Source organism: Budorcas taxicolor, chromosome 21, assembly GCF_023091745.1.
Source record: "Budorcas taxicolor isolate Tak-1 chromosome 21, Takin1.1, whole genome shotgun sequence".
In the NCBI taxonomy this organism is placed as follows: Eukaryota; Metazoa; Chordata; class Mammalia; order Artiodactyla; family Bovidae; genus Budorcas; species Budorcas taxicolor.
Window position 1 is genome coordinate 34,937,201 of NC_068930.1, and position 22,283 is coordinate 34,959,483.

Consider the following 22,283-nt stretch of genomic DNA (forward strand, 5'->3'; position numbering starts at 1 on the left):
GATGACCAGTCCACTCCCAAGGCAGGGGCACCCCAGGGTCAGAGGGAGACTGCAGCCCAGGACTGGGACTCTCCTTCTTCCCACCCAGGACCTTGCAGGGGTTTGGCCACCAAACCTCTTAGAAGCCAGGTGCCTACATGGCTCCCATGATCTCGGAGTGTGACCCACAGTCCCTGTTAACATGTCTTCACATCTTGATCAAAGACCCTTCTCTCTCTGAAACCCCTGAGGATCTCCTTTGTTTATAGGCCACACCCCAGGCATTCTGAGTCAGCTGTCTTTTGCTTCTCACTTACAGATCTGGGAGAAATCTGGGGAGGGGATGAGGGGAATCCTTGTTGAAGTTCAATTCAACTTCTCCAGGGATTTTGACTGCCCTCCCCAGTCCGCCCCGCAGATAAAGACGGGGCCACAGTCAGGAGCTCCGTGTGGAGCGGCCGGCGCTCTGTGTAGTGGGGGCCTCAGCCCCGGAAGGCAGGATCAGCGTTGAGTGCATGCTCACAACGCGGTCTCCCGACCGACGTCCAGCCCAGCTGCAGGGACCGCCGTCAGCCCTGCCAAACCCCTCGCCCCCTCGTATCTACCACCCCTCGCAGGACACTCAGAAAGTTTTCTGGCGTCGTCGGGTCTGGGCCGGCTTTTCCCTAACAGGCTCCTCTAAGAGACCGGGCGGAAGGCGGGGAGGCGCCAGCAGCGCCGAGAGGCGAGGACAAAGAGGAGAGGCTGGCGCCCCAAACGACTCCCCTCTGCCCCAGGTGGCCTTGGTCAAGCCTTTAGCCCTCAGCGTCCCCATCTCTTCGTAAAACGAGGAGGTGGGCGGGATGCGGGCCGTGGAACCCGCGGCCTGGGCGCGCCAGTGCGCCAAGCAGGACGACAGGCAGGGCTGGGACTCGAATCGGTAGCCCCGGGCTGGGGAGGGCAGGCCCCGGGTGCGGGCCTCCCCGCGCCTTGGGCCAGCGCCCGGAAGACTCTCAAGAATGGGGGATTCGAGGGGGAAACACGCACGCACGCACCCACCCACCTCGCCGCCGGGTCGGAGCCAGACCACACAGGGTGCGGGGCCCCGGCCACGACGCCCTTGTCCCTGCCTCTCCGCGCTGCGCTCGGGGCCGCAAGCCCTACGGACCCCGGGTCCCGGCTCGGTCCTCCGGGTCTCCGTTGCCCCGCGCCCGTACCTGGCAGCAGAAGCAGAAGCAGCAGCGGCGCAGCCGGGAGCGGCGAGAGCTTCGCGGGGCGAGCACCGCGCGGGTGGGCGCCCATAGCGGGTCGGGCCACGGGCCGGAGGCTCCGCGCGGACGGGGCGGGGGGCGGGCTGGGCGGAGCGGAGCCGAAGAATCCGGAGCCGGCGGGGCGGTGGCGGAGACAGACTCGCGCGGCCACGCAGCCGCCCCGCTCGGCGTCGGACCCGGCCCCGGCGCGCTGAGCCCCGGCTGCCCCACCCACAGGCTCGGCGCGGCCCCGCCCGCCCCCGCGCGGTTCCGGAGCCTCTAACCCGAGAAAGGTGCGCTCGCTCCTGGAAGGAGGACCCGCGGGCGCCAGTGCGCTGTGCTGAGCGCTCTCTGCCCTCGCTCTGTGGTCGGTGCCGCCCACGGACAGACGGCTCCGCGCCGGGCCAATCCGAGCAGGTCTTGACCGACCACGGGGAAGAATAGGGGCCGCATCTCTGTCCCCGGGCTTCCTGGGTGAGTGTGGGTTTCCCCCATCCCCGGGGTTGGGGACTACCGGGCTAAACGGACAATCATCTGTCTGCCTGGAAGACTCTAACATACCTTCAAGACGAGGGCTCAGAATTTTGAATTTTGACACTATTAAGTAATTGTTCAATATTTTAGAAGTGATAATGGTTAATTGTGTTTTTTAAGAATCCTTATAGTTTACCACGAGGGAGAGGGTGTGAGTCCGTTGAAACAGTATGGGCCCTGAGCTGGGGGTTTGTTATGCTATTCTACTATTGAATAAAAATGTTTACAATGTCCCGTGATGAAAAAGTAAAACAAGAGAAAGAAATAAAAATGAGGCGTGGAGATGGAGCCAGCATAGAGAGCAGTGTGCCTTCCTGCTCGGGAACCCTCCTAAATCCACACTGCCCACCGGCCCATCTGCACCCCTGAGTGCTCCAGGACGGTTGTGTGATCGAGACTGCCCTGGGGTCACTTGGGCTGTCTACCCACTGGGAGTGCGGTGGGGTAGCTGCAGGCTTGCTAGCAGTCCCTTTAGCACAGGACAGGTGAGTCACCTTTATTATTTCCACAATGGTCCACCTAACCCACATTAAAACCGAACCAAAGGAAACATTTTACAAGACTCCAAAAATGTTTGTAAGAATTGGGACTTACTGTCAGGCCCCCATTTAGAGCATTCTCCTTGTCCTAGCAAGAAGCCCTTTATATTGCCAATCACATATCCAACAAAGGACTTGTATCCAGAACATCTAAAATAACCTCAAAACTCAAAAGTAGGGACTTCCCTGGTGGCCCAGTAGTTAAAAAGCCACCTCGAAATGCAGGGGATGCCGTTCAGTCTCTGGTCAGGGAACTAAGATCCCACATCAGGGAGCAACTAAGCTGGGCACCACAATCAGAGTCTGTGCGCTGCAGTGAAAGATCCCGTGTGTTGCAACTAAGACTTGATGCAGCCCAATAAATACTTAAAAAAAAAAAAAAAGATAATCTTCCTTATTAAAAAAAAAAAAACCTCAAAAGCAGGAATGGATGGGTATGAGGGATCTTATTAGCGTGATGCCAATGTTCTAAAACTGAGTTATAATGATAAACTTATTAAACGCATTGAATTGTACACTTAAAATGGGTGGATTTTGTGATACATAAAGTATAAAGTGAAAGTGTTAGTCACTCGGTCGTCTCCGACTCTTAGCGACCCCATAGACTGTAGCTCGCTAGGCTCTTCTGTCCATGGGATTCTCCAGGCAAGAATACTAGAGTGGGTTGCCATTTCCTCCTCCTCGTGATCTTCCCGACCCAGGGATTGAACCCAGATCACCTGCACTGCAGGCAGATTCTTCACTGTCTGAGCCACCAGGAATATCCAATACATAAATTATACCTAAATAGTTGTAAGATCTCAGCAGTAAGAAAACTAAAATGCAGTGTTAAAATGAGCAAAAGAGTTAAACAGACACTTGACCAAAAAAGGCAAAAAACTCATGAAAAGATGTCAAACATCACTAGCCATTGGCAAAGTTAAAGTTAAACATAACTCTCCCCATATGTGAAAGTTGAACTATAAAGAAGGCTGAGCACTGAAGAACTAATGCTTTCAAACTCTGGTGCTAGAGAAGACTCTTGAGAGTCTCTTGGACTGCAAGGAGATCAAACCACTCAATCCTAAAGGAAATCAGTCCTTCCAATGAATAGTCATTCAGGAAGTTCAGCATCAGGAAGGACTGATGCTGAACTGAAGCTCCAATATTCTGGCCACCTAATTCAAAGAGCTGACTCATGGGAACAGACCCTGTTGCTGGGAAAGATTGAAGGCAGAAGGAGAAGAGGGTGGCAGAGGATGAAATGGTTAGATAGCATCAGCGACTCAAAGGTCATGAATTTGCCCAAACTCTGGGAGATAGTGGAGGACAGAGGAGCCTGATGTGCTACAGTCCTTGAGGTCACAAAGAGTTGGACACAACTTAGTGACTGAACAACAACAACCCCATGTAACCCACAAAGCACATTCCTGAGTATTTATCTAGAGAAATGAACACTTTTGATCACACAAAATCCTATAAGTAAATGTTTGCTGCTGCTGCTGCTGCTAAGTCACTTCAGTCGTGTCTGACTCTGTGCGACCCCATAGACGGCAGCCCACCAAGCTCCACCGTCCTTGGGATTCTCCAGGCAAGAACACTGGAGTGGGTTGCCATTTCCTTCTCCAGTGCATGAAAGTGAAAAGTGAAAGTGAAGTCACTGAGTCGTGTCCAACTCTTGGCGACCCCATGGACTGCAGCCCACCAGGCTCCTCCGTCCATGGGATTAGTAACGCTATTGATAGTTGCCCCAAACTGATAACAACCTAAAATGTGCTTCAACATACATATGATGGATGCAAAAGAACAAATTATTGGTACCCTCACCAACTTAGATGAGTCTCAAAGGCATTATGCTGAATGAAAGAAGTCACTCTCCAGACGACGGGATTCTTGAAGAGACTAAACTGTACTGGAGAAAAGCTCAGTGGTTGCTGGGGGTTAGAGGTGGGGACACATGAGCATAAGGAGTAGCAGGTGGGAACTGTTTTGGGTGATGAGTGTCTCCCGTATCCTGATTACATAAATCTGTGTGTGTGTTGGGCTTCCCCCGAAGCTCAGTGGCAAAGAGCCACCTGCCTGCCATGCAGGAGCTGCAGGAAATGCAGGTCCGATTCCTGAATCCACGACTGAAGTGACTCACCGTGCACATGTGTGCACTAGTCGCTCAGTCGGGTCTGATCCTTTGCGACCCCGTGGACTGTAGCTCGCCAGGCTCCTCTGTCCATGGAATTCTCCAGGCAAAATACTGGGGGGGGGGGGGGTAGTCATTTCCTTCTCAAGGGGATCTTTCCGACTCAGGGATTGAACCCTGGTCTCCTGCATTGCAGGTGGATTCTTTACCATCTGAACCACCAGACGTGAACCTATACTTGTGTAAAATTAACAGAACAGTGCATAAAAGTCAGTTTTATTGTATAATTTTTAAAATAGATTTTTTAAAAAAGCTCCTCCTCCATTCCACAAATATTTCGAGTGCTTACTACATGCCAGGCACTGTGCAAAACATAATATGTGGGGGAAGCCAATCAGAGCATCAGTGAAGGAGACACACTTGACCCAAGCAGGATGAAAAACAGAATGTGACCAGGGCTGGGGAGCATGGAGGAGACTGCCATTCCTTTCAGGTGGGGAACCACAGAAATGCTCAGAGGAGGGTGCAGGAAGGAGGAATAGGAGCCATGTATTCATTCAACAAACATTTATTGAGCCCCTACTGTGTGCTGAGCTCTGTCCTGTGGGGATATCGCAGTGAACACAAAGGTCTAGGTCCCCGCTTTCACGGAGTTCACACTCTAGTGGGTGAGAGGTGGACAATAAACGCTCTAATGAGAGCCTTGGGTGCCGAGGGGCACTGGAGGAAGGTGGTGGGGTAACACGGCTGTGGAGGAGAATGCTTTGGAATGAAGGGCTGAGGAGGCCTCTGGGGGAGGTGACCTTGGACAGATGATGGGGTGGAGCAGAGTCCTGAATGATGCAGCCGTTTGGAGAGCTTTTGAGGCATCCAGAGAAGCAGATATTGGTAGAATGTACAGTAAAGGCAGGGGCGCTAAGCTGGGAAGATACTGAAGCACGTGAGGGACTAAGAGTAGGCCAGTGAACCTCGTGGACAGGTGGAGTGGAGAGAGATGGAGTGAGAGGTAGACCAGGATGCAGGTAAGATGCCTGGTGGCATCTTGGATGACAATGTTATGCTCATCTTTATCTGCACTGTCTGCTGGGGAAGGAAGATAGGCCAGAAGTAAGGTGTCCAAAGACCCTCCTGCTGGGGGTTTCCTGGGGTTCTACCAAGGCCTTCAGGGAGGACAGTCCAGGCCCCTCATCCTTGCTGTGCCCCCTCTCCCGCCTCCCTCCATGGCTATGACTGTTGGATGGAGCTGGTGGCTGACAAACTCATTTCTTTAGGGCCTCATCTGCCGTGACCCAGAAGGAAGTGGCACACTGTCCACCTGGCCACTCACAGCATCTCAGCCCACATCCTGGGGGCCCCAGACACACGGGGCAGCCTAGGGTCCTTCAGAAGGTGTGTGAGTCTGGAAAAGGGGAGGTAGGAAGAGCCCCACAGTGCCGAGCACACACACAACCACGAACACCCACAGGAACAGCCGGTCCACCACCATGGCCACGTATTTCCAGTCCTCGATGACCTGTGGGCAGACAGAGGGGCCGGTTACAGGGGCCGAGTGAGGGGGGTCCTGTTTGCCCTCTTCCCCCTGAGTCGGGGCCCCACTCTCTGGCCGGGACCCTGCAGGCCACATAGTACTTGGAGAGCAAGTTCTGAGTCTGAGGCTGGTCTTTCAGCTGGGAACCTGTGTGCCTCTCGGGTCCTCAGTCCACCCCTACACACCCCTATCTCAATCCACCCCTCCTCCACAGCATCATGGAGCCACTGGGAGCTGCGCTGGATGCGAAGGTTAGGAGGAAGGGGTTATTGATGCTACACATGCGATTCAAAACCAAACGATTACACATAAGCGGGGCAGGACCTGAGGATCACAAGGCGCCTGCTCTCTTTTCCACCCCAAGCCCCCTGTCTGAGCTGGCTTCACCCAAAGGAAGACTTGGGGTACACTGAGCTGAGTGGGGGCTGGGCAGTGGGGCCTGCAGGACAGCTGGCAATCCTGTTTAATTTGGTCAATTCCATTAACAGCAGATTGTCTGCTAGTTCTCTAATCAAGACCCACTCTTCTACATCATCTGGGTTTCTCTCCTCCACCCTCCTGCCCTTCCCCCGGCTCCCTGCCCCCACCCCAATGCTCCGTGTGGTTCTTCTCAGACTCAGCTGTGGGATAAAGGATTGGCAGGAACTTGGCTGGCCTCCTGAGGTGCCACTGCAGATGTGCCTGCCTCCCTGGCCTGCGGGAGATGCCCCCAGAGAGACCCAGCCTCCTGGTCTTCCTCCCCCACCTCCCCTAGCCCAGCCTGTCTGGATCCTTCTGCTTGCAGACTTGCTCTGGTAGAGAGTGGCTGGATCGGCAAAATTCAGCAGAGGCTCTGGAGCTGGAAATTGGGGCAGCAATGGGCAGGCTGGTGTCAGTGACCCAATTTGTCAGAGCCCTGGTCAGCGGTGGGCATCTACCTCCAGGACAACCGCTGGTCAACCAGTCCCACACCCCCAGCCAAACACAACCGCTGCAGAAACCTCACACTCTTCACATGGGGCTCTTGGGTTTCTTTTTGACAGCCCTAACTGCCAACGACTCTGTGTGTGTGTGTGTGCCTCTCCCCCTTTTATATTTCTGCACTATTTATAGAGACCCGTTAATCACCAGGGAGGGTGAAAGTGCTGAAGATGAGAAGCAGCCCAGGCTGGGTTAGGGGCAAGCAAGCACACTCTGGAAGGGAAGAAAGCCTCTTTTCTTCAGCTAGGCACGAGAAAGTCGATCAACAAATAAGGCCACCATGTGTCAGTTCAGGGCAAGGCACTGGGAAGGGCAAGAAATATTAACGACATCAGAAAGATGTGAGTGTGGAGCTAGGCTCTGCTCCGTGCTAGCTGTGTGACCTTGGGCAAGTCAGTGAGCCTTTCTGGACCTAGTTTCTCCATTGTAAAATGGGAGTCTAAGTAAATGCCACATCACAGGTTCCTGGGAGAGTTAGCGGTAACGTCTGTGAGGTCCTGACAGAGCGCCTGATGTGTGGTTGGAGCTCAACCGACACAGGCCATTATGTTATGGTAACTGTGGGTCATGCCTGGCTCCTTCCCACAAGATGCTTTTAATTAATTGAGTTAGAAACAGGAGGAGGTCTAGAGGAAAGGCTAGAGGGTGGTGAGACCTTTAGAAGAGAGAGCTCAGGGTGGGGGCCGGCTCAGCCAGGGGTGCAGGAGACTAGCTTCTCACCCTGCGTCTGCACAGGAACTGGCAGGGATCTGGTTAAAAATGTGGCCCTTGGACTGCCTCCCACAGTGGTTCCGGCTCAGTCAGAACAGGTGGCCCCAAAAGCTGTATTTTGAAAAGTTGCCCAAGTGGTTCCTAATTAGCCAGCAGGGCCCCAGGCTGCATATGAACATTTGGGAGTCAATGAATTAGGTGATGCTGAGCTACTGAATGGTTCTGAACCAAAGCAAGCGTAATTCAATCTACTTTTTAGAAAGTGAAATCTGATCATTCTATAGAGCTGTGCGATTCTCAAACTGGACTGAGCCTAGGCATCCCCTGGGGATCCAGTGACAATGCAGCTGCTGAGCCCCCAGGTCTGGGATGGCGGTGGGAAAATGGGGCAGGCAGTTGAGACGCAGGCTCTCTAACCAACTCCCAGGCCAGGCTGGTGCGGCTGGTCCAAGGACCACACTCCCAGGACAAGGGTGGAGAAGAGCTTGTGTCCTATATTCTGCTTGTTAGCAAAGCTTTTTCACAGTGTAATTTTGGAGCTTTTCCACCCTGTTCTTTTCTCTCGGCACTAACTAATGGAATCCCGGAACCATCCCTTGAGAATAAGGCCGGTGGAAAGGAATTGCAGGAAGGTAAGAACGTGGAGATGCCCTCTTTCTCCCTGGGGAAGCTGCATGTTGTCTCATAAAAAAAATCTGTTCAAAGAATCTTATCCGATAAGGTGTTAAGATGCGAACATTCACAAGACTCTGAAACTTGTTCTCCTGCCGGGTTTGGAAAATTGCTAACTGTTACCATTACGTTCTGTGTTTAGCTGTCATAAAATTGTCCTCTGAAGCATTACTTGTTCAGTGGAATCGACTGAGATGCCTGAGCTCTAGAACTCATTGCTCTGCCCTGTGAAAGTAAGCTTAACCTCTTTTTCGGAAATCTGTAATTGTAGTCACCATAGCAATAATATTTGAATGGATAGTTCTACCCTCCTAAAAGCTAGAAATGTTTGCGTGGCTTCTTCGCAAGCCTGACAAGCATGGGAGCGGAGATCCTGGGTGCCCTGGCCCACCTGTGTCCCTAAAGGCTGCAAAATCATTTTCCAGCCCACGGTCAGCCTCCCACTTCCTGCCTGCTTCTCCTCTCTGCTCTGCCCCTGGGCTTCCTCCCGCACCAAAGCTGCTTGCTCCACAGCCAGCTGGTGTCACCGGGAAGTGCAGGGGAGTTAATGCCCCAGGGCTACTCGAGCAGTGGAGGATGGGAGAGATGGGCAAATGCCCTTTTCCCTCCCAGGGGCTGATTCTGAGGCATGCTCCCACGCTTCTGCAGGGGGTCTCTGATGCCCCAGAGCCCATAGCAGTATCCTGCTCACTGATACCCACACTGGCTCTCTTCCTTTCCCCGTCTCACTTTCTCCACTTCCTTAATGTGCTTCATGGGATCACTTTTCAGAAAAAAAATCTACCTCTGCCTAGGTCCTTATACCGAGCTCTGCTTTGGGGGAACCCAAAACAAACTAAAAAGGATCACTGGTACTTCCTTCCTCTCCCTGGATGCACAAAACTAAAATAAAACTCATTTTACTCTTGGATTTCTTATTCAAGCAAAGAATCTGAGAGCCTTTGTCTCCTGAAGTGACTTCAGGAAATGGGAAACAGTAGAGTCCAAACCTCTTCCACTGGGTGGGTGTTGGGGGCTGGGCTAGCAACTTACACTCTGGTCCAGATCGTCACTCTTCATGTGCTGGGCAATGAAGCTGACGCCCTCTAAAGCCTCCTGCACATCCTGCCTGAACCTTCCAGAAGACCTCAGCCGGAAATCTCTGGGGATACCCGCTGAGTCTGAGGCTGCTGGAGACTTGGGAGCTGCCAAGCCAGGGTTCACAAAGTACATGGAGTTCCCATAGAGGTTGGACGAGCTGGTGGGGCCCATGGCCAAGGTGGTGGTGGTGGTGGTGGCCTCAGACTTGGTCAGGCGAGCCTGGCTGGACTGGGGGACCCTAGAGGGGCTGCTGTTGGGGCGCTTCATGAAGAGGAAGGTGGGGAGCTTGTGTAGGAAGCAGCGCTTGACCCAGGGTGCCATGGTGTGTGTGCTCGGTGAGCGGTGGTGCACGTTGAGCACGCAGACGCTGGTGACGATGGAGAAGGTGACCAGCACCATGGTGAACATTAGGTACTTGCCGATGAGCGGTATGTTGAGGGAGGTGGGCGGCACGATCTTGGAGATGAGCAGCAGGAAGACGGTGAGCGCCAGCAGCACGGAGATGCACAGCGTCATCTTCTCGCCACAGTCGGACGGCAGGTAGAAGACGAGGATGGCCAGGGAGGTGATGAGCACGCAGGGGATGATGAGGTTGATGGTGTAGAACAGCGGCTTGCGCTTGATGACGAAGTCGTAGGTCACGTCCACATAGCTGGGGTCCTGCGGGTTCACTGTCCTTCGCCCGGGGAGGGCGACTATGTCCCATTCGCCACTGGGGGTGAAGTCATCCATGCTGGCCGAGGGCATCTTGAGGACCATGTCGATCTCCGTGTGGTCGTACGTCCAGGAGCGGAACTTGAGGGAGCAGTTCTGCTGGTCGAAGGGGAAGTGCTTCACCTCGATCTTGCAGGCGCTCTTGCAGATGGCAGGGGGCAGCCACAGGACGCTGCCATTGGAGCGGACCACCACGTTGGTATAGAGAGACACCTCATAGGTCCCGTCGGCGCTGGGGGCAGAGGCAAGGCGTGGAGGAGAACATCATGAAGCCCATAGATGGCGTCTGGCTGTTCTTAGAACTGGCCAAAGGGCCCTGTGGGATCATTTCTCACTAGTCACTCTTCCAACCCCCCACGCTCTCAGTGGAAAGGCCTGCTTTAATTGGCAACTGCACAGCAGAGAGAGACTCTGCCATGAAGCAGCCTAAAGGCTTTATGTAGATGAGCTCATTTAAGCCTCATAACGGTCCAACGAAGTAGGTATTATTAATATTATTGTCCCCATTTTACAGATGGGAAAACCAAGGTTCAGAGAAGTCAGCAGCCTTCAAGGTCAGAAAACTAGTAAGCAGTACCTCTAAGATTTGAAGTCTGGTCTTTCTGTTTTTACACCACCTACTCATGATCATTTCATGCTTTTGCTGGTACAACTACAACCTGGGAAGTCTGTTAGCCCCCTCAACCTACCTGAAATATGTATGCATATCAAGTCAGTGCTACACAGTCGAAGCAACTGACAGTCAAAAAGACGGTATGGAGGACAGAAAGAGCCCTGGACTTGGGGTCAGAAGGCTGGCCCTGGTGCCAGCAGTGCCTGAGTCCTAAGATCCTTCCCATCTCTTGGTCTCTGATTCCTCTCTGTAACTGAGGGTGCTGGCTCTGTACCTCTCTAATTCCTCTTGATGCGTGACAGCCGGGAGGTCTGGGTGAAGCCCAGGACTGGAGGACCCCCAGGCTTGGCCCTCACCACCGTGGCCAACCCTTTCACTTACTTGTTGTAAAGCACGATGTCAGGCAGCCAGACACGATTTGCAGGGATCCTCAGGATGTTCACACCCTCATAGCGGGAGCTGTTCCAGGCCAGGCGGTAGTCTGTCCATTCCTGAGCAGACAGGCAAGGCCCCGTCACTTGTAGGTCCCTCGCTGCCAAGGGGCAGCCCTGGAGAAAATGTCTCCTTGGGCTGGGGACCCTGCAGGGCACTTACCTGTTTCAGCCAGATGTTGGTGGTCATGATCTGTTCTCGCTCATTCTGGGGAGGGAAATGCAGCTATCAGTTCACCAAGTAGGAGGTAAACAGATCCCACTTTATCAAGCAAAAGGCTGTGAGCTTCGGGGCCATGTGACCAACCACTGACCTAACATCTGCAAAAGGCTCAGAGGTATTTCATAACCAGCGTGCCTTAGACAGAGCTCCTTATCTTCACCCAGACCTGGCCTTCCACTGGCATTGCCATCTCAGTGAATGGCACCCCAGTCATACAATTCCACAAGCCAGTAATCCTGGCAGGTGTCCCTGATTGCTGGCTCTCTGATCCATCAGTAAGTCCTGTAGGTCAGTGCCAACCATTTTGGCACCAGGGACTAGTTTTGTGGAAGACAATTTTTCCATGGACTGAGGTGGGGGGTGGGGATGGTTTAGGATCATTCAAGTGCATTACATTTATCGTGCACTTTATTTCTATTTTGTGGCAATTTCAGGATATTCCACCTTGCCTTTAGGGTTAGGATTTGTGCCCCTATGAGAATCTAATGCTCCTGCTGATCTGACCTGAGGCACAGCTCAGGTGGTCATGGGAGTGATGGGGAACAGCAGTGAATACTGATGAAGCTTCGATCGCTCACTCACCATTCACTTGCTGTGCACCCCAGTTCCTAACAGGCCACAGTGCCAGCCTGGGGAGTTGGGGACCCTACACAAGTCTCAGATTTGCCTGCTTCCGCCCATCTCCTCTGCCACTATCATCTCTTGCTTCATAGACACTGCATCTTTTCTGAATTCAAGGTTTGTGGCAACTCTGTGTGGAGCATCTTACTGACAGTTTTTCCAACAGCAGTTGCTCACTTTGTGTGTCTATGTCACATTTTGGTAATTTTTGCAACGTTTAAAACTTTGTCATTATTATATTTGTTCTGGTGATCTGTGATCTTTGATGTTACTACTACAAAAAAATTACAACTCAGATGATGGTTAGCTTTTTTTTTTTTAAGCAATAAAGCACTTTAAAATTAAGTTATGTACATTGCATTTTAGACATAATGCTATTGCACACTTAATACAGCATAGTGTAAACATACCTTTTATATGTACTGGGAAACCAAAAAAATCATGTGACTTAATATTCACTATATTGCGGTGGTCTGAAACCAAACCTGAAGTATCTCCAAGGTAATATGGCAGTTATGTTCTACAAAGTCAGTAGGGACCTTCCAGATGTCTTCTCTACCACACCTAGAATGTGGTCCTCATCTGCATGGCCCACAATGACTACTGCAGCTGCAGCCATTATACCCACATTCTAGGCCCTTGCAGGGTAGATGAAAAGAGGAGAGAGAAGATGCATGTCAATTTTCTTTTCCCCCCAAATGTCTTGTTTTAATTAGAGTATTTAGGCCATTTACATTTAGTGTAGTTACTGATATATTTGGGGTTAAACCTACCATCTACCTGTTTTCTGTTTATTCCCTTTCTCTCTTTTCTTGCTTTATTTTGGATTAACTATTTTATTATCCATTTCTCCCCTTATTAATGTGACTCTTCTTTTAGTAGTTACTCTGGAGACTGCAAGATGCATATACTTAACCTTTTAGCACCTAATATAAATTAGTACCTTTATCACTTCTAGAACAAGGCAAGAACTTTAGAACATTTCATCTACACCCTCCTTACTTTGGGGCTATTGTTATGTATTTAATTCTACATAAAATAAAAACCTTGCATGATATATTTTTTGTTTTATACTGTCAATATCAGTTCAAATTCACCCATATACTTACCCTTTCTGTTATGCTTCATTCTTTCCTACATTTCTGTACTTCCATCTGGGATCATTTTTCCTTATGGTTAAAGAACATCCTTTAGTATTGGGTCTTCTTTTATTAAATTCTCTCTCTCTTTTTGTCTGAAAACATCTTTATTTAACCTTCATTTTTAATTATTTTTTTTCCTGGTTGCATACATCTAGGTTTGCAGGGTTTTCTTTCAGCATTAAAAACTGTCATTTAATTTTTTGGCTTCCATTGCAGCTGTTTTAGTTTTATTGTTTCTTCTGACTTGTTTCTTCCTGACTGCTTTTAAGCTTTTCTTCATCTTTGGTGGTCTGGAGTTTGTCTATGATGTACCTCGGTAAGATTTTCTTTGTATGTATCCCACATAGGGTTCATAGAGCCTCTTGCACCTGTATCTTAATATCTTTAGTCAGTTTTGGAAAATTCTCAGTCAGAATCACTTCAAATATTGCTTCTGTCTTATTTTTATATGCACTCTTTCAGGAACCCTAGACGCACATGTCAGACCTGACGTTTTTATCACATACCATATTATCTTCATTTCCATGGTTTCCTTCCTTTTTTCTATCATTTGTCTAGATATTTTCGATTGCTCTTTCTTGCTGTTTATTTTCTCTTCTGCTATGACCAATCTGCTGTTAAACCCATCCAATACACTTTAAATTCTCTATCACTTTAAGTTTCTTACACATATTAATGCATGGTATTTTCTTTTTAAGAAAATTTATTTTGTTTATTTTTAGTAGTGATAAAATACATATAACATAAATTTTACCATCATAATGCAAGTTATTTTAAAGTCTATGTCTGATGACTTCAATATCTGAATCATCTGGGTGTATTTCCCTTCTTTTATCTCTTATTTTTTCTTTTCTTTTTTCATCTTGTCTTATTGCTTTCTTGGTAGGTTTTCATCTGACTTTATCTGCCTCCAGGGAGGACCAACTTTGGCTTTATGGCAGGCAGTCAGAGGAAGGGCAAACCATTTTCATCATCTGTGACTGAGCTGGCTCGAAGCAGGTTTTAATTTTTGTGAGGGCTGGTCTGTTCTTGACTCATTTTGATTCTTAGGGATGGTCTTTTCAATGTTCTCACCAAGGCCCCGTCTCCCTGGTGGGGCTCCAATTCCAATTTGTGTCATCTCAGCCCTGCAGGAGTGGCAATGATTCAGCTAGGCTTCCCAACCTCTTAGCCACCACTTTGGATTCAGCTCCCTAGCCCCTTGGCCCAATGTTTACCAATCATCAAATGAGGGGGAAAGCACCAGAAACTGTCAGGGCCACCTCCTGGGTCCTGGTCCCTCAAATCCTAGACCTAGAAGTTCTCCAAGACCTTCAAACTAACTGTCGGGAGGAGAGGCATTTTTGTCTGGCTTTCCTAAATATTCTTGTGAGAAAGTTAATCTGCAACAAGCAACTCTGCCATTAATGGAAGCTAAAAACCTTCATCTGCCTTAAAAAAATTTTTTTTAAGTGGAGGTACAATTTACATACTGTGAAAGGCATAGATCTTAAGAAGTACAGTTTGATCAGTTTTAACAATACATTATCCAGGTAGCCCATCTCCTTTCAAGGTATAGAACAATGCTATCACTCAGAAACGCCTCTTGTTCTTTAGTCCCTTGTCTCAGTCCTCTCTGCTTCCCCAGCAGCTGCCTTCCCAAAGACAGCCCCAGCATTCCCAGAGTGCAATCTCTGAAGGCCTGCTGGCCTTCGCATGGCACAAACTCCCTGTTTGCGCCCTAGGAACTTGCATCTTTAAACTGGTTATGCCCTAATCCTCCCTTCTGGAAAACCAAACCCTGAAATAGAGTAGGGAAAATAAGCCCCCAAACCTCACATCTGTTCCATACACAGCTTTCAGGATTATGACAGCTCACAGGTGTGGGGGCTGGAGGCTGTGTGCCCTCCTCTTTCTGGTAACTTCTGTTACCCCACAGAGCAGATCTGGGAGGGGCAGCCTGACCCTGGAAGGGTGGCGAGAGCTGCCTGCCTGTCCTTCCTCACTAGGGCAGCAGCTGGGCTCACCCCATTAAGCAAAAAGCCCTTGGCTGGACAACAACACTCAGACACCAGCCTGGGAGCGGCCTGGCCGGAAGCGCTTATTCCTTCCAGTTGGCCTGCGGAGAGAAGAGGGGCAGAGAGCACAGGCTTTTCACCCCTCCCCCATTCTGGAGCTGTGCTTCCTCCCAGGGGAGGAAGCCAGCCAGTAATTTGGCCAAAGCCTTCGCAGGTCTATAGGTTGGAGGGGCTGGCTTTGTGGGGGCCGACTGGGCTAGGGAGAGAGGCTGGGGATAAGAAGGCCGTCGCTGGACCAGAGGAGGTTCAGCCATCTTGGCTGGCTCCTTCCCCTTGCCTGGACACAGTACCCCACACACTCCCCATGTGAGTGCTCCTCTCAGAGCCGCTTTCAGAGGCAGGGTTCCAAACCTGTGCGTGGAGATGTGGAAAGGGCCACAGGGAACATAAACAATGAGCCACGGTTTTCTCAGGCACCCCCAAGTCAGAGACAGCAGAGGGGAGAGAGGGAGCTCCTTGGACCTCAGCCTTCCTCAGCACCCCTACCCAGGTCCCGCATCTACACATGACCACCCTACTTGTGGACTCTATAATCCGTTCTTCATTTCCATACCCACAGTGACTACCTTCATTTATCCAGACCCTCACCCAGTTGGCTAGACCAAGGCAGCAGCTGACTCTGGCCCTGTCCCTACATCTGGGTCTCTGTAGCCATCAGTTTCTGTACCCTGATTCCTATTTCCCCCCGATAGGTAGTGGATATGTGAGGTCATCTGTTCCACAGACCGGGGAGATGATAGGGTAGAAGGAGGAGATGTTTATGGCCAGTTGGAGGCCCGTCTGTGGCAGGTCTGTTGGCCGCCTACTCAGTGGTCATTCCACCCTTACAACTTCTTTGTTAATAAAACTATGACTTTGCTAGATATTGCATACTCATGAACTTCATGGGCCCTTCTCCGGCCTCCTAGCCACGCCCTTTATTTATATATTTAGCTGTGCCAGGTCTCAGCTGTATCACGTAGGATCTTCGTCTTCATTGCAACATGCGAGATCTTTAGTTGCAGCATGCAGGATCTAGTTCTCTGACCTGGGATGGAACTCAGGCCCCCTGCACTGGGAGCATGGAGTCTTAGCCACTGGACATGTTATTTAAGTCTTAGCTAACCGTGGTAATGCCATTCCTCCAGCCAACAATCAGTGAAAGCTTAGGCATGAGCTGTAGCCCTGGCCACTGGGACGCCCAGAGGTGGGGAGGTCTCTGGGAAAGTCTTCCTCATACTCAAAAAGGTATCCAAAAAAAGACTTGCCATTTCCTGCCACAGACACTGTCGTGAAGATTTTATGTTTGGAACCATGGCCGCCATATTATGACCATGGTGGGGGTTGGGGGCGGGGGCAGGAAACAAGAGAATGACAAAGTCCTGACATCACTGCCAACAACCTAGAATCCTGACATCACTGAATTACTGCATTAACCAACACTGAAGCGACTGGCCTGCTCTCCTGTTATGTGATATAACAGATGTCCTTATTGTTTTAGCCACTCATGGTCAGATGCTTTGTTGATCATCCAGCTATGCTTGAAGCCAAAGCATTGTAATTGGTACTGGGGTCATGGATGTACAGGTGGCTCCAAAGTGTGGAACAAGAGTGCACAAAGTGGGCAAGACCTCTCCAGCAAAGAGCAAGTGCAAAGACACAGACAGCAGTTTGGGAAAGAAAAATAATAACTTAGAGGCCGAGTCAGGGGTCTCAGAGTTTAGGCAAATTCCTTAATTTTCACATATGGAAAAAGATCAGATGAATAACCCTGGGGCACATCTGTCCCTGGTACCTACCACGCTGATGAGCTGGGCCAGGGAGAGATGCAGCCGGATGGAGATGAGCTGGGAGGAGCTGGTGGCTGGGCGGATCAAGTTGTTGTAGCGGGTTTTGTTCAGAAGGTCGTCCATGAGCTTCTCCTCTGCATTGGCCACACGACAGTCCCCTGGGAAAGCACACAGTCAGATCTGCAGGATCCACACCCAACTGATGGCAAGGAAAGGGGAAGCTGCAAAGGCTAGGGAACACAGCTGCCCTCAGGGCCGGTCGGAGCAGCTAAGATGCTGGCAGGCCTGCCTCTCCTTGGGGTCTTCCAATTATATCTGTCCGAGACAGAGCTCAGCTCTCTCCCCCCTTGCCCTACATCTTCTTTCTGTCCCCCTCTGACAGTGAATGGCACCAGGACATCTATTTCTGACCCCTCTCTTGGTTCATCCAAGTGGCCACCCGGTTCTGTCTCCTCTACTTTCCAAGTCACTCAGTCTGTCCTCCTCTCTCCATCCCTCCAGCCCTGATCCTGGCTCACCACCCTGCCCCCGGGCTCTTCCAGGGAGACCTCTTTGCTGGTCTTCCCACCCTAACTCTGCCCCTGCTGCCATGTCCCATCAGTGCCAGAGTGGTCTTCCTACAGCTACTGGATCAGAGCCCATCCCTGCCCATAACCTCTCAGAGCTGTAGGCAGAGTTCACATCTCCATGGTTCAGCTTGGCATCCAGAGCCCTTTGTTCCTGGCACCAGCATTACTCCCTCAACCTGATCTTTTCTTGCCTCTCCACCTCTATGCCTGGGTGCTCTATATTTCAGCCATATATACTGTTTTCCTTTCCCCATGTGATCTTCACTGTCTCACTTCTAAGTCTTCCAGTGCACTCTTCTGCCAGAATAGCCACCAGCCATCAAATATCTGAGTGTCTTTCTTATGCCAGGCACTGCGTTATGTGCTGTGTATAACAGCCAGCAAAGACCCAGAAATGGTTCCTGCCCTCAGAGAGCCTCCCGTGTAGTGGAGGAGAGACATGACTCAAATGTGAATTTGTGTTCAGAGCTGGGGAGATAGTGATGCTTTCATTAAAAGAGAAAAGGCCTGGGCCAGGGGGCAGTTTCCTAGGCTCAGACTCTGCCCTACAGAAAGCAAAGTGCCTTTGAGACACCAAATGAAGGGGTCCAAATGGCAGTTGGCTCCTGGTCTGGAGCTTAAAGGAGGGTTCTGGGCTCAGAACCATATTTGAGACCCAGCAAAGGCAGCCTCCTGCAAGGAGTCTGACCTGGTCGTGAGCCCCACTGAGAGCTCACAGCCCCACAGCTGCCCTTTCTCACACCCCAGATCTCTTGCCACGTAGCATCTGGGCCTTTGTCCCGTCTCTCTCACACGTCTGGGAGTGAAGGTGAGGTTCAGGAACTCCGTCATGTTCACTCTGGTGACTTCAGTTAAGGGTAGGTGGGGGAAGGGCCTTGTAAAGAAGGAGCCTCCAAGGAAGGTCAAGGACACCTAAGCAGGAGATCCAGGGATAAGGGAAGAGATGAGGGTGTACAGAGGAAATAGTGGGGCAGCAAGAAAGAGGGGGAAAGGATGAGGGAATAAGGAAGGCTGGGGAGGTGGGGGTGGGTCTGCTAGCTCAGCAGGCCCCGCACTGGGATTACATCTCTGGATGTGGCCAGAGGACCCCCAGTGTGAACTGCCCGACAGAGCAAGTCTGAGGTGGACTCCTGGGTAGGAGCTGGGCTGGATGCAATGCCACAGAGGGCAGCTACCACCCTGCCTGCTCCACGCACTTTCCAACTCGTTGCCTATCTGGAGCAGATGCAATATTCAGTGCCTGTGAAAGATGCTCCCAGCGCACCTGCTGCCCACCATCCCTCCCCCAAACTGCCCCAGGCTGCCCAGAGGGTCCTGTGGATGCCTGGCCTACATTCTGAGCTCTGCCTCCCATACCCTGGACCCCCTCCCAGAGGCCAGCTGCTGGAAGCCAGTCTGTAGCCCCCCGAGTTGACACACCATTTCAGCAGGGTATGACTTGCCCAAGTCCATCTGGCGTGTCGGGGACAGCTCACATCAGAATCTGTAGTTCCTGGCCCCCAACCCTGAAGGGCTGGATTCCACATCTCTGCAGTCCCAGGAGGCTGGTTTACCTGGGTATCTAAGAGGCCAGGGCTGCTCTGCAGGCTGTGGGAGCCCATGTTCCAGCTCTGAGCCCCCTGGGAGGTTCAGGTTGCTCACCTTTGGGGCTGTCCTGCCTCTCAGGCATTCATTTGGCCCCCAGGGACCCCTTCCCATTTTGAGGACCAGCTGTGGGCTCCAGAGAAAGCAGTTCCAAAAACCTTAGACCACTTATCCCACTCTCTATTTCTTATCTGGGGAAACTGAGACCAAAGAGGGGGAGGAACTTACTCAAGGAGCCCCAGCAAGTCAGAGGCAGAGCCAGGTCTAGGAAGCTCTTTCGGGGAGAGCCCCCCTCCCACCCCAATCCCCACCCCCTGGGTCCTCTATCACACCCTTAAGGAGCCTGTCCCTGCAGAGGCCATGGAGGGGTCCAGAGCCAAGTGTGTACTCACGCCTGTGCCTGCATTTGTACTTGTATGCTTGCACGGTGCAGGGTGGGGTGGGGCCAGCGAAGGTGGGAGGGGTTCACATAATACATGTTTAGGCTTTTCAATCTGCTGCTTTATGCCTGTGAGGCCTGCCAGGTTTAAAAGACAAGGAACAGGCTTCTCACTCCCAGATGACAGGGGTGGCCCAGAAGAGGTGAAAGCTTCACAGACACAGTCGGGGGTCACCTTGGAGCCCTGGGGCTGGTAGAGATACACAAAGAGGCCACCACTAGGGGTCAGTCATGACCCAGTGATTCTGAGAAGGAGTGGGCCCGACCTGCCTCTGTCCAGGGCCTTGTCTTGCTAGGCCTTCTCTGCAGCCATTAACAGTCTGAGAGGGGAGACAGTCTGCGAGGAAGCCATGGCTGGCATTCTAAACTGGGTGAGTGTGTGAACAGTTTGAAAAAGCAGAGCTTATCATAAAAGCTGTATTGGAAAAAAAGAAAGGCAATAGCTACTGGTTTGTAATACGAGCCCCACAGCTATTGGGGCTTCCCTGGTGGTTCAGACAGTCAGATGGTAAAGAATCTGCCTGCAGTGCAGGAGACCCAGGTTCCATCCCTGGGTGAGGAAGATCCCCTGGAGAAGGGGATGGCTACCCACTCCAGTATTCTTGCCTGGAGAACCCCATGCATGGACAGAGGATCCTAGCAGTCTACAGTCCATGGGTCGCTAACACTTTCTTCTTTTCACAAACCACAGAAAGCGAAGGGTCACTTTTATGGAATCTTGGCAAGTGGGCATCTGAAAGGCGGAATGATTTTCAGTTGAGGATGTTTGTCCTTAACAGAGGAAGGGAACAAGAGATTTGCATTTATTAAAAGGAAGCTATGGATATTTTTCCCCCCAAAGTTGAGGGTTTTAGCTTTTACAAAGAGCTCATGATATATTACCAGTAGCTTCTCCAATCATGTGTAAGAATCACCAGGTTGTTTGTATAAATGCAGATTCCTGGGCTCCACTTCCAGAAATTCTGACCCTGTGAGCCTAGGATGGGGCCCAGGGATGAGTACTGGGTGTTTCTGATGCAGGTGGCCCTAGGACCATATATGAGAAACACTGCAACTGAGGCACGAGTCCGGGCATATCATACCCATAGAACAGACAGGGAAACGGAGGCCCAGAGAGGGTCAGTGAGCAAGTGGCGACAGAGCCAGGACACACACATGGAGTGCAGACATCATCTCTGGGGAGAGCTCCACTTCCCAAAAGGACACTTGCATGTCCCCCCATCCTCTTCCAACACCCCCTGATATGTCTCTGTCCAAGAAAGATACAGCCCTGGTCCTCTGGGCTGACTAGAGCCGAAGGACAAGCTTGGGCTGGAGGGTAGGAACTGAGAGTCCTTGGAATACAGATGGGGAGGCTGAGGCCCAGAGCAGGCAATCCTCACCATACCTGACTCTGCTTGGGAACGGCTAACTGGGTTTCCCTTCGAGGTAGAGTCTGCAGATTCCTGAGTGGCAGACCCCACTTCACCAGCCCTGCGCTCAGCCAAGCTGGCTGTCCTGACGGCCAACTCCTAGGGGGTGGGTGACCAGAGGCAGAGGTGCCAACGAAGTGTGTTTCCTAGGAGATCCCCCCCAAACACACCTGGACTGGCAAGTTGAATCCCACCTCCACCTCCCCACCCCCAAGCTAAATTTCGCTGTCTCTACAATAGCGCTGCGATTGAGCACACCTTCCTGTCCACTCAGCCCCGCTACCCAGCCCAAAGGCGCTCGATTCGGAGGGTGGCCCTGGTGGCCACGCAGAGGACACGCGGTCCCCACCCCAAACCTCGCAGACCCATTCATCCCGCCCCTCCCCTGCTGCTGGAGAGTGGGCTTAGCCCCGCCCACGCCCCCACTCGTCGGGGACAATCTCGCGCCACTCCCCCGGGTGCTAAGCACCCCCCCTTCGCTCCCACCTATAGCCAGTTCAGCCCGGCTCTGCCAGACTCAGACGCCCCTCCCTCCTTCCCCAAAAAGAACTCACCTCGCCCGCAAAGGGCAACCAGGGAGAAAAGGAACAGAGGGAGAGCGCTTCTCATGACGGGAAGGGGTTGGAGAGGTAGCCGAAGCGAGCTCAGCGGTCAGACCGCCCGGGCACCGGCAGCCTGGAGCAGGCTAGTGAGAGCGGGTGCCCACGGCCTCGGAGGTATGAAGTGGCGGTGCGGAGGGCACTAGGACCCCGCGGAGAGCCCAGCTGAACCCCGCTGGGGGCAGCAGCTGTGAGCTACGCCCACTCGGGAATGGGCGGGGCCAGCACCAATGGGGCGCCAGTGGCTCTTCTGAGCCAACCGCCTAGGGTCGTCACCCCCCCGGGCTGACCTTGGCACTTCCAGACCTACTCAGGCCTCCCACTTTCCCTAAAGGGAGGCTGGCAGAACAGCGCCAGCACCCTTTGTACAACTGGGGAGACTGAGGCGGACCCTGGCTCTTGCTCTCATACCTTTTCGAAAAGTGCTTGTACTCTAGCCGGCAGTTCTCTAGGATTTGCCCTGTCAGGACTCAGGAGGTCTTACAGAAAAAGATCTCCAGTCTGTGCCCACGGGATCTGCTGAAAGCAAGGAGCACTGCAAGAAGTGGGGAATAAGCCTGGTGGTGTGGGGCACAGCTATCTGCAGACATTGGGGAAAGAATGCCTAGGGCAAGTCTGTGGATTTGGGGAGGGTTAAATGGTTCAGGGTCCCCTTACATACTAATAGATTGAGTTGGGAAAGGACAGGATGGGGCCAGTGGACTGACTGTGTCCTCTCACTTGAGCCTTACAACCTGTGCTGACCGCAGACAGCTCTGATGCTTC

General features: G+C 51.8%; 1 protein-coding gene across 1 annotated transcript; it reads right to left on the bottom strand.

The window, feature by feature from the left end:
- Positions 1-5,766: 5,766 nt before the first annotated feature.
- CHRNB4 (cholinergic receptor nicotinic beta 4 subunit) lies at positions 5,767-21,528 on the bottom strand. The gene is made up of 6 exons (XM_052659891.1): positions 21,474-21,528; positions 16,925-17,073; positions 11,267-11,311; positions 11,054-11,163; positions 9,298-10,291; positions 5,767-5,907 (listed from the first exon to the last, which is right to left on the bottom strand). The coding sequence occupies exons 1-6, from the start codon at positions 21,526-21,528 to the stop codon at positions 5,767-5,769; spliced, it is 1,494 nt and encodes a 497-aa protein (XP_052515851.1).
- Between the last annotated feature and the right edge of the window lie 755 nt (positions 21,529-22,283).

What these genes read in the sequence shown, in the direction of transcription:
- CHRNB4 (XM_052659891.1), bottom strand. Translation starts at nt 21,528, where the DNA reads ATGAGAAGCGCTCTCCCTCTGTTCCTTTTCTCCCTGGTTGCCCTTTGC. An exon ending in GACATCGTGCTTTACAACAA is followed by an intron (nt 10,292 to 11,053) that starts GTAAGTGAAAGG and finishes CTCTGCCCCCAG; the next exon opens with CGCCGACGGGACCTATGAGG. An exon ending in GTGACGATCTGGACCAGAGT is followed by an intron (nt 5,908 to 9,297) that starts GTAAGTTGCTAG and finishes GTCTGCCCACAG; the next exon opens with GTCATCGAGGACTGGAAATA.